The sequence below is a fragment of the Cibotium barometz genome, chromosome 4 (assembly GCF_041138505.1).
Source record: "Cibotium barometz isolate CiBa-2024 chromosome 4, ASM4113850v1, whole genome shotgun sequence".
In the NCBI taxonomy this organism is placed as follows: domain Eukaryota; kingdom Viridiplantae; phylum Streptophyta; class Polypodiopsida; order Cyatheales; family Cibotiaceae; genus Cibotium; species Cibotium barometz.
In genome coordinates, this window is record NC_141049.1 from 30881348 (window position 1) to 30897928 (window position 16581).

At 45.8% G+C, this 16581-nt stretch overlaps 1 protein-coding gene across 2 annotated transcripts in view; it reads right to left on the minus strand.

Moving 5' to 3' along the window:
- Positions 1 to 16581, minus strand: part of LOC147639151 (ARP protein (REF)) — a 98726-nt gene that overhangs the window by 11439 nt on the left and 70706 nt on the right. For both annotated transcript variants that reach the window (XM_086787809.1, XM_086787801.1), the window contains one exon: positions 8805 to 8924. In XM_086787809.1, the coding sequence (XP_086643935.1) occupies positions 8805 to 8924 (120 nt within the window). The remainder of the gene's footprint in view (positions 1 to 8804; positions 8925 to 16581) is intronic.

Genomic DNA, 16581 nt, shown 5'->3' on the forward strand with positions numbered 1-16581 from the left:
GATGAATACTTGCCCATCTCTATATACAGCCCACTTCCCCTCCTTACATGCTTCGAACACTCGAGGCATGTTTTCCTTCCAGTGTGCTACTTGGGCCGGCCTAAGATCCTCATCTAGATAAATTCTCTCTCCCTAAAGCACAGCCTTCTTCTTATCCATATCTGCAAATTTCAATATCAATGCTCGTGCTCTGGTGGCATCCTTTCCCACTCTCCAGGCCTCTGCTATAGGAATCTCTCTGGCTCCTATCTTTGTACTCAGTGTCTTAGCATCTTCTTGAGGAGTACCTTTCTCCCCCCACCCTGTAACCCGTACATGTAGGGCTCTGGCTCACCGTTGAGCCTCTTCTTCGAGGGTTGCATTCCTCACCTCCACTTTATTGTCAAGCATTCCCTTGTGCTTTTCTACCACATCAATCCACTTAGCATTTTCTTCCACCTCCGCCTTGGTGTGCTATGCAACCTCGGCGAAGGTTATCTCCTTCTCCACCTGTATTTTTAGTTCTTTTATTTCCTCCTACATTTGAGGTGCTGCAGCCATGCATTGTCCCTCATTTTGATGGTCTAACTTCTCCTTGCATGCATTCACCTCTGCCCTTAATTCCAAGATCATACTGTCTTTCTCTGCAATCATTGCATGCTTTTCCTCATGCAATTCTTTTCTGATTTCAGCCTACATGAAAGTTTGTGCAACCTGCAGTTCCGCCCGTACTTGGGCTTGCATCTCACCCTTCATCTTTACATACATGTCTGCATACGTTTCAGCCAAACAGGCTGTGTTTCTTGCTTAACTTCCTCACACAGGAGGCGTATCTCTGTCCTGACCAATCTGTGTATCTCATCATACATTGCTTCATCGATTCTCTTGGATGTCTTCCCCAGTCACTTTGACCCCGGGGAGAGTGTCCATTCCCTACCTTTTCTCACATAAAACTTCTTAACAGAAAGGGACTTTACCGGTGTATGAAATGCAGCATTGGTTGCTCCCCGAGTTCGGCGACATTCTCCTCTTCGTCCATGTTACTTCCTCAGCATTGGCTGCTCCTCTTCAGCGTTGGCGGCTCTTCCAAGAGAGAGAGAGAGAGAGAGAGAGAGAGAGAGAGAGAGAGAAATGAAATGAAATGAAATGTTATATTAACGTCTTCAAAAGGACATAATGACCTATGAGACCAAAAGTTACATCATGGTGGATCTGATACAATGTCTAGATAAAAGAAAGAAAGATTTTATTAACGTCTTCCAAAAGACCGAACTCGGCCTATGAGACAAATCAGTGTACCTGTGTGGGGTATACTCTGTCATCCCAACAAAATGAAAAAGTACTGAACTAAAAAGCTGAATCTGGGTGTGCAATAAGTACAATGAGTGGGGGGGAGGGGATGGAGCTCTACTACTAGGAGAATGCAAAGCTATATGCATGGAGTATACAATCATGATATGCAACCTAGCTAGATCCATCCTGTACCATACTGGGGGTATAAAATGGTATACATCAATAAAGGTGGTGTCCACAGCTCCCTGAAGAACATGCCTGGGTCTGCTTTCAAGCGAGCCAGTCGCTCCGCACCCTCTCTGTGAAACTGAGCTGCCCAATAGCCACTCAGGAGCCGTGTGGTAAAAAGCCCTCCATGTATCTAGGCCTCTCTATAAATCCATCATCAGTGATACTCATGAAGTGATCTCTGTAGTATAGCATCTTCGGTGGAAGAGGCTGTGTAGGCCATATCCATGTCTCTCGTGTATAGAGCTGCCATAGGTCCTGTCTCAATACTCTGTTCCTCTCACTATGAGAGAGACAGATATGTGGTGCATCCCTGTCATACTGGAATGGTGGTAGATGATCCATGTCTAGGCCATGCTGTGAGAACCAATGTGTGACCTGTGCATACCATGATCCTCTGTCTCCTGCCTCAGCCAGCTGTCTAGATGCCTCAAAAGCTCTGTATGAGAATCTGTCCTGTGGCATCTCTCTGAATCTGTCTAGCAGGAATATAGTCTGAAATATGGCCTCTACCATCATAGGAGGCGCAGCAAACTCTGCTCGGATAATGTCATGAGGTACTGACGGTTTGCTATGTATCATGCGTGCCATCATGAGGACCTGTGGTCTCTCTATCTGTGTCCACCAATGGGTAGCAAGGCCTGGCGCCCATACCGCTGCTCCATACATCAGTGCCGGTGTGACTAATGTGTCAAATAGCCACCCTTCATCCGGGGCTCCTGAAAATGCACCTGATGGCACTGTCTCTCTAGCATAGCCAATGCTGCATATCCTCGTGTCAATCTAGCTCTGGCTGCTGCTGAACCCATGGTGAAGCGCGTGGCTGCTGGGCAGAGAAGGTAACCCCTAGGTACACGTATGATGTCACCACCTCCACCTGGCGTCCTGCGAGAGTGAATGTCAGCTGACTCCTGCCTTGTCTCGATGTATGAAAGACCATAACCTTGGTTTTCCCAAGGTTCACAGTAAGACCCCTCTGTGTGCAGAAATCATCGAGTGCATGTAGATGCTGCTGTAGACCTCTTGGGGACTCAGACACTAATACAATATCATCAGCATAAAGCATAATATGTACTGAGGTACCTACTAGATCCACTCCATCTCCGCCTCCCCATGTAATGAAGTCAGCCACCTCATCAATGTATAACCCAAATAGCGTGGGGGAAAGTGGGCATCCTTGCTTCACACCAATGGTGCTAGCAATAGTCTCGGACATACCTCCTGGGCATCTGACTCGCCCAAAAACCTGCTCATATAATGCATAGATGCCCCATGTCATATATGCTGGTATGCCAAGAGACTGCAGGCGCTGAAAGAGCCTCTCTCGTGGTACTGTGTCAAATGCCTTGCGGAAATCCACAAAGCAGCAATAGAGCTTTCTCTTCCCCACTCTAGCCTGATCAATCATACATCGCAAAGTGAATACATGGTCAGTGGTAGAGAAAGCTCTCCTGAAGCCTGCCTACCCTGATGAGCGTAAACCTGCTCGCCCAACATATAAGCTAAGCTCTTGCTCCAACACTGCACCATAGAGTTTGGCCAGCACGTGGCCAACCATAACCGTCCTGTAGTTGCTCAAATCGAGCATATCCCCTGTTTTGTGGATCGGCACAATGGTGTGCATCGTCCACTCCACAGGCAAACCCTCTGCTAGTGCCCTGTTAAACAGGTGTGCAAGAAAAGGAGCCAAAGAATCTACTGCATATATGAGATGCTGACCCTGTAGGCCCATATGGTCGGCGGCCCGTCCATGCTGTAGGCGGCGGATAGCTTCCTTTACCATGGAGTGGGTAAAGAAGCTAGCTGTGGTACGTCGAGGCTCCTGTGGGGCTGAGGTATAGGTGGCTGCTGTGGGACATGGTATAGGCCCTTTGCATATGTGTGCCATGTCTGTGGGTCTGCAATGGGTGTCGGTGTCCGGGGCTCTCTGAAGTGCCGCCATGAGATAGGGCTATCTCTACTCATGAAGAAATGGAAGATCTCTAGCTCCTGTATCTCTGCGAAGGCCCGCCTTTTGCGGCGAGTAAGTCTCCTCATCTCTCTCCTCGACTCTTGCTCTGTGATGGCTCCCAAGGCTCTCTGTATGCGGAGACGTGAGTATAGGGCTCTGCACTCGTCATCATACCATCTGTTCTGGGACATAGTCCTAGATCTCGCAGGCTCTCCTGAGTAGACACGATGTGGGAAGCTCTGTAATGCAACCGTGTATAGGAGTGATGCCAGCTGGGGTGTAATGGTATCCATAGGTGCCAGGGGAACCGTGAGTAGGAGCCCATCCTCTACTCTGCTAGTGTATATGTTTGCCATGTCATGTGTGAAGTAGATGGTAGTGTGTGGCGTTGGTATATGATGGGCTGGTGATTCCGGTGATCCAGCTAGTGAAAATGCCAAGTATGTATGATCTGCCCCAATAGGACGAGGTGGGATGGAGAATGAGGTGACAAGCTATGATGCCTCCAAAGACCCCATAATGTAGTCTACCACTATGCCTCCGGTCCGTGTATGACCCCCATGTGGGAAGCATGTCAGCCCTCCTGATCCCGGCCACTGTAGCATCCCGTTATAAATAACGAGACGATGCTTGGCTCCCAACTCTAGTAAGTGGGCCCCATAATGTCCTCTATCTGGTCCAGTGCGCTCTGATGCCCGACTAGTCCCTATCTCCTCTAGATCCACAGGGTGGAGGATCTCCATGTCGTCATAGTCATACACCTCACACTGTCTGCACTGTGTGTGGGCATTGAAGTCACCCTTAAGAAATACTTCCGCATGTATTTCGTGTCTATCTCAGCAGAGGATTTAAGAAACCTCGCGAATTAACTCGGGTTACTGGTGTAATTCTAGCTGTATTAACTATGTCTTTTGGTGTAGTTGGATATTCCTTACCCTGGGATCAAATTGGTTATCGGGTAGTTAAGATAGTAACCGATACCCGAGGCCATTCCTCTAATAGGATCTTCATTAGTAGAGCTATTACGAGGAAGTGTCAGTGTAGGTCAATCTACATTAACTCGTATTTACAGTTTACATACTTTCGTATCGCCGCTCCAGGAAGAAGTTATAAAGATCAAATCTACCAAGGATCAAGGATCAAAAAATGGCAGTAGCTTAGAACGAAAAAGGTCCCAATTTACTTATTTAACAGCTTGGGGATTCAAACAGATGTACCCTTTGGAACTTTTAAAAAAGACCCTCTTTTTTGAAAACCCGTTCGAAGAGAGTTCGTTCGGATTTGGAAGAAAAATCTCTCGCTGTGAACCCAGCAAGTACATCGTTTCTATTCCAAATTCAATATAGCCAAGATACTCAGACCACGTCTATTAAGGGGATTGAATCTATTCTTTGCAGTTGGAGAAACTTCAAATCAGTTACCGCGGTAGAGTTTCCCCACCAAGTTCGAGATGGATCGGTGTGGTTCCTCCAATAGAAACCCCGTAGTACCATGATACCATGATGAGACTAGCAAGTCACTCAATACATTCTGTACTACATTGTATTTTGTTATTTATCCCCACGGGGTCAGAAGAAGAGGCGTATTAACTAGCATTTAGAGCTTCTAATCGCGCCTTGGCTCTCTTAAATGCTAAATTGGCTTCTATTACTCTCTTCTTGCCCTCCGCTTTAGCTAAGTTAGCTTGAGCCGTCCAGAAACTCTTTTGAGCTTCGTCATGATCAATTTCGGTAGCTCGTTCTGCTTGGTTAACTAGTATTGTTACCTAATTATTATCTATCATAGTAAAACTACCCATCAGCGCCATCGTGGACCACAGTGGTCCATCGTGACGTATTCTTGGGACCCCCTCTTTAGCTTACTCAGATCTAAACCATTAGGACCCCTTAAGGGTTGCAACCAAGGAGCGCGAAGGTCCCAAAAACGCATGGTTTCGCCTCCAAATATGATTTCTCCCGTAGGGGAACGCATCAGATATTTACCCAAACCAGTGGGTCCTTGAGCGGAACCTATGTTGGCACCAAGACGTTAGTCCCTGACAAGAAAGGTAAAAGCTTGAGCCTGAGAAGCTTCTGGGCCAGTGGGACCATAGAATTTGCTAGGATATGCTATGTTGTTGAACCAGACGAAGCAACAAGTGGTGAAACCAAAGACCGCCAGAGCTCCTAAACTGTAGGATGCGTAAGCTTCTCTGGACCATACGAAAGCAAATGCACTAAGGCACACAAATAGATCTAAGACACTAGTGTAAGTTCGAAATCGTCAATGACAAACAAATAAGTATGAAAATAAGGAAGCTATCATCGTTACGATCAAGTACAAGCTGAAATATAAATAGATCCTTTGCGTTGTTAGTCCATTGAAAAGGAAAATTGACGGAACAAGGCAATTGGGAGAAGTTGAGGGCTAGGAAGAAGGGTTCGAGAAACATGAATAGGGATTTAAAGAGTCGGTAGCTAAGATGGCATGTACAAAGTGAAATTTATCAATTAACAAGTAAAAAAAAAATTTAAGTACGGGTTCGAAAAGCATGGTTCTGGTATGGTATGTTTTGAAAGTACCGAATGGATGAGTACGAGTATGGAATGCAACTATGCCTGGAAGTGTAGTGGTCAAGGGGAGAATTTGTTTTCATTCCACAAGGGAAACAAACCACAGACCCGAAGTTGAGGTGAGGTTTCTCTTCATATTAGACCCAATCAGAGAAGAACATTCAACTTCCACAGGGATGAGAACGGTAAGGCGAGAGCCTTTCGGAAGGACTAGGTCGGTAACTCAGTTGAACCAGTAGTGGAGTGCTCAAGCATACCAACAACTCAAGGAGCACTGGTTTATGGATACTTGATGGTGCATTTAGGCTTCATATCCCCTGAACAAGTAAAAGAGGCATCTTTTGGGGTGTCAGCCTATGGATATGTGGAACAATTCTATACATAGATACCTCCCAGAATGGAACCTAGACACATAGCTACAATGGCTCTAGAGCCAGTTATAAAACCAACAGAGATCGGGTTTAGAACCCATAGAACCCCAAAAATAAGAAGAAACATTGATGTTGTTCTAGCATTAATGAGACCCAAGGAGAAGAGGATTTTCCAGTATGCCACAAAGGTTGAGACAGAGGAGCATTACATATGTTGCTGCTTGATATTGGCCCACTTTCTAGAATCTTTGACTTCTTGGACTAGCACTGCCTAGGATGCTTCTTGCTCGAGCTCCGCAAACACAAGGAAAGAGAGAGCTTCAGCCCCAGCCACCCCATCCTCTCCCTCGCCAGCCAACCATCACCAACTTCTTCCTTACCCAACCCAATAGGAGGAGGAGGACACCCATATAGTGGATCCTGTGCACTGTCAGGACCTTAAAGATCCTTGGAGAAGGAATTCTAATTTGTCAACACAAAAACTAGAGCAAAACATATAATTGCACAAATTAAAGTTTAACTTTAAATAAACCATATTAAATAAACAAGAGGAAGATGGAAAATAGAGTAGAGATCACTGTCGACACGAAAAGCAGTCTCCTGGACTGCCGCCTAGGGCAAGCTCTAGCTAAATGACCCGTCTGTGTGCAAATGAAGCATTGGCCTGGAAGGCCAGAATACTCCACACGCTGCTGTATGGGGTCACCTTGGAGGCTAGGAATAGATATACCATGGGTACAGACTCCGGCGAGGCTACAAGGACTTGAGAACTGGGAAGGAATATTATCTTGCAAAGTTTGTGATGACTTTCTCCATGGCTTTAATGGTGCTCCATAGTGGTACTCTGATTGTATCACCTTCCCTTTTGAGCTGAGCGGTTCTTCTGTCCACTGGTGTTGGAAAAGATAGTGATGGGGACAATGTGTCATTGAGGGGGAGCGTCTACCTTTGATTATTATTGTTTGGATATGATTCATTAAAACAAAGGTTGATTTGATTAGTCACATGTAAAAAGGGAAAAGATGTAGAAGAGGCTACAAGATTGGTAAAATGTTGTATTTGTAATGGTGGACACAGTGGACAACATGTACGGGTTGATTTGGACCACTCATTTGTGTGATATATGGAGCTATAAAAGTTGTATTTGACCTAAACTAATATGAGAGCTTGATTAGCAATGAGTTTATGATGATGATTATGAGTTGAGATTATCTTGTCCATTGAGTCTATCTTTGTGATTATATTAATCATGAATTTAACTTGTCTATGATCCTCATTAGCTCTTGATTTCCAAAATGTTTAAGTATAGTTGTAAGTGGAAATAACCTTCTCCCAGAAGCTTTGCCCCACCACCCAACTTGACTCGCACACTAAGCTATGCACTATGCTAGCATGCACCTATGCTCTAGGCGGGATATTTCACTCCTGATAGAAACTTGAAGTCTGCCCATGAATGATTCCAAAACTGTTGCAGGCAGATTGGCATGGTAACTTGAACTGTAAAAATACAAGCCATCAAAGGCATCAAAAATCCAGACAAAATGCCACTGCATGTGGACTTACCAAGCTAGAAGTTAGCTCTGGTTTCTCTTCAACTTCGAGAGTTTCCTTTTCACACTACAAATGGCACAAGCTGCAAATTCATTTCTCCGTGTTCCTTAACCAGTGCATTCTTAAGAAGTGTGTTTTTTGTTTTGCAGTTTGCTTTTAAACCAAGAAAAATAAGTGGGGGCTTCACTGTAGGCCTGCCTTTGGGTGCATTTTTTCTTTTCTGAAGAATAATATAAAAATCTTCTTATTTTTGAAATGAATACTGCATCTTCTGATTACTATAATTTAGTTGTACGCTAATCTAATTATATATAGTAAATTAACAGTACATTATGTCAACATATTACAGAATGTAAAAAGTCCTCATTAAACAATACAACTACATCATACATAAAATGTAATTTAGTAACAGTATCTTGTTCATTGAATTAGTATTTCAAATAGAATATTAATAGCATTATGATATAATTTTAAAAAATCAATTTTGATATAGTATTAATTTCCTAGCACTCAAGGGCAAAGTCTTAAGCTTGCTAGAAGAAGCTACTCTTTATGATCTCCTTGCACTGCACAATGATCCACCTGCAGTGTGATGTTAAAGTGGCCATTACATTTTGTTTTCTGCTAGGAAATCACCCACGAGCAAGAAATCAAAGGCATCCATGAGAGCTGCATTGGTATTACTCCTTCGGGAACTCTCATGTGTGCTTTGCCTTGAGCAGTTATTCAGTTTTCCTGGAACAAAGCTCATATGTACATGCCGAAATTTGCTTGAGAGCAGAAAAAGCAGTGTATTATAGCTTTACTTCCATAACATAGCTTGACTACATACAATACTAATAACGCAACTGAGGAAAAACAAAAAATGTCAGGGCATACCGCAGAAACACTTTCAGTTTTGTAATCTATTACTCTATCAGCTCCAAGGTCTTTCAGCAACGATGCTTTCGTGGCACCTCCACAAGTGGCCACTACTTTGTTGCCCGCTAATTTTGCAAGCTGTAAAGGTAAAAGTCGTTATCTTGAGAAATGACAGATCAATGCAAATTAGAAACTACAGATTTGTACAATTGGACAAAGTATCTTATGAAAAGTGAGAACTGCACTTCTACAGCAAAGATGCAAGAAGGATATTTGAATGGAGCTCAATGGATTTGACATTTCTGCAACATGCACATCATCCTTATGCTTAAAGGATTAAAATAAGCAATGAAGCTAATAGAGCTTGAGCACAAATATTGCCTAAAGCTTACACTTAAATGACTTTCAAAAGTTGAGGGGATTCATCAAGGGAATATATCTTGACAAGATTTACTTCCAGAAATTCTCCTCCGAATCTTAAGCATGCCCATATCTCTTGTGATACATTTAAGGCAAAACAAAAGTATGAGAAAGGGAAAATACTTAAATAAAAGGGAAAATATTTAAAATTATATTGAAAAAAGGGAAGATCCAAGGATAACGAGGAAAAATCTAGACAGAAACCAAGAGGTTTAAGCAAAGTATCAATTTCTATAATCTGAAGGCCATAGACATCTAGTCCATTTCCATTCAAAATGTCTTCACAAAGACGATGAGTTTGGGTTATCTTTTTTCTAAGCTATGGTACGTCATATAACATAACACACACAAATTATACACTATTTGCATGGGTCATGTGACATAAAGCAATCAGGTGATGGGACTAGAATGTTCAAACTACCCCATCAAGAGATAGAATCCTCACAGAGCATTGGATAAAAGCTTACAAGTTTTGAAGTTGGTGTTTTGAATTGACTCCATTTCAGAGTTTTGGATATCATTCTTGGCTGCCTTCTCTTGGCTGCCTTCTCTTCCTCCACCCCGTACCTCCACAGTACCATGTAAGAGTTGTAGAGATTGAAGACAAGATTCTATGCTTTATGGATTTTTTGGATTCACAGAAATCCATGGATATGTGGATATCTTTTGGGACATTGTATCTTAGTAATCCGGATAATATGGTGTAAGACTCATGAAGCATCCCCAAAGCTTCTATCATATAACTTTTCCTTGGTAATATACCAATAATTCCAAGGGGTGGTCATACATGAAAACCCCAGCCGGTTACAGCAAGTGCACATGTTATGATTTCCATTCAGATTCTGTGATACTTACAAAAATAGACACCCAGGATGTAGGGTCACAGCAGTCTTCCCAGGATATAGAAAGTATCACTACATATGGCAGGCATTTGTTGGACATGAGATCCATGCATGAGCTATTAGTATTTAATGGGATGTCCCATTGGCCTAACTTGGACAGCCTCACTTTCTTTACATATAAAGGAAGATCTAGTACTTTGGACTATCTCATGGGATCTCCTGCACTCTTGCAAGAGATCAAGAATTTCACCATCCAACCGCCACCCATTGGGGAAGATCACACTTAACCTGCTTTCACAATCAAATGCCCAGCCCTCCCATCTACCCCAAAAAAGCCTATACCCACTTTCACCCAGATCCACTTTGACTATGTCCCCGGTGGACTTTATAAGCTCCATCTCTCCCAGCACACATCCACACTTGATCTGACACTACCCATTGCAACTCTCACACCATAACTCTCCACCATCATCCACAATTCAGCCCAAACCAGTTTTCCTTACTCTTTGCTCCACCTCACCACCCCCTGTGGCTTCCCAACCGCATAATGGTTGGTACGATGAGGAATGCAAAAGCAAGTGCTATGAGAACAGGCATGTGGGAGGATCTCTCTGTATGCAAAATGCAAAGATCCTTCCACTGCCTTACTCGTCAAGGAAAAACGTGAGTTCTTAGCTAAACAAGAAAGGTGGAACTCTGCCAACTCTTTCTAAGTAGGGAGAGCTCAGAACCCTACTGTATCCTCCAGGAAAAATGGCCATCTACACACATCACAGATCCCCTCATCTGGCAATCTTATGCATGACATCTATAAATGTACTGGATCGGCCCACACCACATATTCTACATATCCCTCATCCCATAGCATCCACCCATTTAACCCCTACCAATGTATGGGCACCTCCGGGCACCTATAGAGCCACCAAATTGGCTCCAAACTGCCCATACACAACCTGTAACTTTTCCCTTAAGGCGGCCGTAAGGAATAATCATGTCTATGTGGCACTGGATTAACCCCTGCCAATGTTACACAAGCCTTGCTAAAGCTACATGATGGCTAGGCAAGCTCCATGAGGGACTATTTGACACTCGATCATATATTTACCCTTAGGGCTATCATTGAGGACGCGAAGGTGCAAAAGCACCATGTATACTACTGCTTTGTGGACTTTAGGAAGGCAAAAGCACCACTGCTGCTTTGTGGACTTTGTGTGATGGCTCTCTACGAGTCACTCACTGGCAAAGTACGAACACCATGAGCCCTTTCACGAGTCATTGGCCGTCCCATTTTCATCATGCCGCCTACGGATTGAGGCAAAGGGCATTCCGTGATTTCCATCTTCCCAAAGAAATTTTCAAACTTGATGTCCTTATCTCCTGACTTGAACTCTTTGGCTTTCTTCTTTGAGTGAGATCTACCGCACTCATCAGTTTTAGAGGTAAGCGGATTCATGTCGAGCCCTCTTTCCACTATCCCGAGCAGTACTCGTAGATTGAGTAATCAACATAGCAAGAACGCTCTCGGCGTGGGACAGTATGATGAGGTGAGATATGGCCTCTTCTGAATCACCAGAATCTACATCTGCTTCGGCCAGGAGTGGAGATGGACCCCAGGAAGCATGGACATCAACCATACGATGGTTGTACTTAAAGGCAAGAAGCTGAATTGCAGTAGGAAGAGCTCATTCACTTACTCAAGGTCCGAATACTAGTCAATGTTTGTGTATGGATGCCAATGCCAATTGAAGCCCTCTTTCACTTACTCAAGGTCCGAATACTAGTCAATGTTTGTGTATGGATGCCAATGGAGCATAGTTGCATTTGACTAGCTCTGAGGGATCGAGGAGTGAGACAGTGAAATCAAATGGAAGCTATGAAACAATCAACTGCATCAACAACCATGTTTGCAATGCTGTTTTCATTTGCATGGATGCCTATGGACAGTTTAGCATGTGAATGCCTGTGAAGCTTGTAACAGGAACCTTGATTAATACAATCTACTAGATTGTACTCAACCCCGAACGGGGGAGTCTCATTGGTATCAGAGCCTAGGATCTTCTCTCTTCTTACAAGGAAGACGATCCAAAATCTTGCAAACACTAGCATTTAGCATTGTTAGACTATGGCAAGCATGTCAGATACCATGCAAGCTGTAAATGCAAGACAATATGTATATGTGGAACATGGAGAAGAGAATGTACACAATGATGCTCATATGCATACCATCCGGAAGAAAGTCGGCAAAACAATCCTTAAGCTCACCTAAAAAATTCACCCTATCATGTGTAAGGGTATCCATATGTACATTAGCATGTTCCACTTCATCACGTACAAAAACCAAGTACGAACAAACACTCTTTTTCATTGCTTTATTGATTTGTACATGAAATACAACGGGTAAAGTGTGACCCGACACACCGGCATCTATACAATGCTCTCTACCTTTGTACATAAAAGAGATCTTGTTGATTTTGTAGTTTTTAGCTCAAGGCGTGCATGCCATGGTTTTCCAAGTAACACATCACATCCACTAAGAGGCGCAGTGAGAAAGTTCTCATGGTTGAGATAGCCTTGGATGTGTATTCTTAACTTTCCAATGAGAGGAGTGACCTTCACATCCTTCTTAAAAAAGGCTGAACATGCATTTATTTCAGGTCCCATTTCACCTACTTCAATCCCCAAGGCGGCAGCCATATGAGTGGAGATGAAGTTATTAGTAGAGCAATCATCAATCCTGGATTGCACCCATATAACATTTAGCTCTTCCAAAGCCAAGACGGAGTTTATAGTAAAGTTTGATTGGGATAAACTTGCAGCCCTCCCACATGTCTGAGTTTTGAACTCTTAGAATAGTTGGCTTCATGGTATGCAATTTCAAACTGGGAGATGAAAGATAATGCTTTAGCCGAATCATACTTCCCATGATAAACCTCAAATTTTACATGCTTGTCACCCACGTCAAATTCTTTGGCTTTCTTTCTATGGCGGTGGGTTTCTTCTTCATGTGCCATGGCTGGCCGCTTCCCTGTATCCAAAGTAGTCACGTATCGTTCATGCTCCATACTTAGAGGGGCTGATTTATGCATATGCTCTTTGGAAACGTTTTCAAGTGGTATAGGACGAGACCTACGAGAGCAAGTGGCATGTGTGGTAGAGGCATAATGAGAGGTTGCAAACACCTCTGCTCTTTTCCTATGCACAACCGATTTCAACTTTAATGCCACAAGAGAAGGCCGACTTACATTAGGTGGCTTTCTAAACATCAGCCCACCTGTGATTACATCACCTTGTCCCATAAGATAAGAGATGGCCATATCTCTTGGCTGCACTCCCAATTCCAATGCAATATTTTCTAATGCATCATTCACAAAGGCGGGCTGCCTTGACATATGATATACATCCTTAGTTTGTGAACCTTCATGCATGCTTTTGGGTTGGCCTTGCATTTCACATAGTTGCTTCATGTCCAGTTTCCTCCAAAGCCTTCCCCTTTCCACGGGACGGCTGTCCCAAATGTACATGTGTTACATGCGCTTCCTCTCTAGCATAGGACGGCTGTCCACCATGCACTTTGCCATCATGAAATGCATGAGAGACATTCTCAGTCATATCTTGTTTATGCATAATCCTAGAAAGCTTTGAATTTCGTGAACCATCCGCAACTCTGGCCAATCCTTGATTGCTTACAATTTGGCCGGATCCATACGCACCCCTTCCTTAGATACAATGTGACCAATAGTGGATTTCTAATAAAAAGAATTCGCTCTTTTTACCGTGAATGTAGAACTTGGAACAACGAAGCTCTTCGAACACTATAGCCAAGTGCTCTCGGTGTTGTTCCTCATCTTCGGAAAACACAATGATACCATCAAAGAAGGTTCCAGTAAATTGTCTGTGTTTTCTAAGGATCTTGTCCATCATGTAGTTAAACGTGACCGTTGCGGAATGACCGTGTAGCTCCCCGAACCCTGGCCTACGCCCCTCGCCTCTATGCCTGTGTCGCCCCATCCTTCCTCAACCTCCCATTTGTCCTTTCCCACTGTTTGCCCCTGCCTCTGCCCGCCATCATTCCTCTGCCCCATCCCTATGCGCAGCCCATCCTTCCTCCTCTGCTGTTCGCCCCTGCCTCTGCCTCCCCTCATTCCTCCGCCTCATCCCTCTGCGCAGCTCTTCCCTTCGTCTGTGTGTCCAATTCCCCTCTCCTTGCTTCCCGTTTCTTCTTGCTTTTCCCTTTTCCACCCTCCCTTCCTTTCCTTCGCCTCCTTGCCTGCCTCTTCCCCTTGGTTCGGGTTGCTCCTCATCTGGGTTCAAGTCTGCCTTCTTCTTCGATTAGCATCATGGCTAATCATTCTCCCTCGGTCGGGCGAACCATCGTTTTCTCCGAAGCCGAGCTCACGGTCCTCCTCGCAGAAATCGAGAAAGACTCCAAGACAACCCTCATTGCTAGAATCTTTGGATCTCACCCTTCCCGTCTCCAGGCTCGGGATTGGGTCCTGGCGGCTCTGCCTTCCGACCTCACTCCACACTTTCGAGATGTTAGGTTGCTTGGAAGAGGTTTCTTCCAAGTGGACTTTGATTCCGAGGATGCAGCCTCAGAGGTTTTGAAGGGCAGCCCTTTGCCATTGGGCCCAAAGAAGGTTTTTTTTCTTTCCTACTCCAGCTATTTTGACCCTGTTGAGGAAGACCGAAGACGTTTCCCGATTACTCTCAGATTCCCACGTCTCCCTCGCGCATATTGGCCTATGCTAGAGGCCGTCGGGTCCGCCTTTGGGCTGGTTCTTCAAGTGCCCCCCCTCCACGCTTTGTCGACATCTTCTGCCCAGGTGGTCACTACCTCGGCGGATGCTGTCCCCAGGGTCATGGTTCTTGCCCGTAACTGTGAGCTCTTTGAGGACTGTGTTTTGCTTCCGGGCCCTAGTGGTCCTTTGAAGCAATGTATGGAGATTGCAGGTAAACCCGATCAATGCCGGGTTTGTCACCAACAGGGCCACTTTGCTCGAGATTGCCCTCGGGCTCGGGGTCGCAGGAGGCCTCGCAAGCGTGCTTCTCAGGCGCAACCTCCCTTGGATCCTTCCCGTCCTACAGCCCGCTACGTGTGGCGAGCTGTCTCTCACGCCTGCCCCCTGGTGCGATTGATGGGAAGACCTCCTCGGATCTTGTACCTCAAATAGATGATGTTTCTAGATGATGCATCTTTGCAGGGAGATGATATATCAGATCAGGATGATTTTGTTGAGTCCTCTCTACTTGGAGCGGGCGATATACAAGATGTTCAGTGCAGTGGGGATCATGTATTGCAGGATTTTCAGCATGATGCCATTGCCCTTGATGCCCCGCAGGGCGTGCAGGTTTCTCGTACATATGCAGCTACTGTGCAGGGCCCGGACAAGGGCATGTCAGTGGACTTTTCCCCGTGGATCCATTCGGTGAGGCAAGGCTGTCCCCTTGCCCCTTTCCTGTACCTCATTGTAGCTGAGGCTATGAGCAGGTTTCTTCGGGCTGCCCCTGGTGTTATGGGTCTCAGGTTGCCTTTATGCACAGAGGAAGAGTTTTTGGACTCTGAGTTAGCAGATGATACGGCATTGTTCCTTGAGGCTTCACATGCTTGTTTATGTGCTTTCCGGACAGCCTTGGAGGCCTTTTGTTTTGCAGCAGGAGCTACTATCAATTGGCATATACCAGTTGGTTTTTGGATCAGTGATTCTCCTCTTGTAGATTGGGGTGCAGATGTTGGTTTTACTTGGATTGAGAGAGGATGCTCTACCAGATACCTTGGTTGTCAAGTGGGCGTTGACATCGGTGAGATTTACAGCTCTCGCTCGCTGAAGCTCCCGCCTCCACCCTGCTTGCGCACCATCGCTCCCCCCCCTCCTCGCGCCTTCTTCCTTCCGCCCCCCGCTTGCTCCCCTCTGCTCGCCGCTGCGCCCCCCCTCTCCTTTCACGCTGCTGCGCCGCCCCCCCCTCCTTCCTCGCCGCTGCGCCTCCCCCCCCCTCTTCGCCTGTTCGCCATCCCCCCCCCCCGCTGCCGCCTGTTCGCCATCCCCCCCCCCCGCTGCCGCCTGTTCCCCCCCGCTGCCGCCTGTTCGCCATCCCCCCCGCTGCCGCCTGTTCGCCATCCCCCCCGCCTCTTCGCCTCCTCTCGCCCGCCTCCTTTCAGCAGCGCCCCCCCCCCCTCCTTCTCGCGTTGTCGCCGCCCCCCCCACTCCCTCCTCTGTCGTGCTGCTTTTCACCCCTTGGGGGTTTTTTATTTTTTTCCCCTCATCGTCATCCGTCTTTCCGCCTCTTGGTGTGCAGCCCGCTTCTTGCAGGTTTTCCGCTTTCGCCTCGCCTTCGCTTGAGCTTCAGACTCTGATGGAGACTCCTCCCCCCTCGCCTCAGAGGGACTCTTCCGCAGCCCCCTCGCCCGCCCCCGAGGTCATCCCCATCAGGCTTTCTCTTTCGCCGGAAGAGGAAGCGAGCCTCACCGCAGAGGTGGAACGCCTTCAGGCTCACTCCACCATCTGCCGTATAGTCGGCACTCGCCCCAGCAGAGG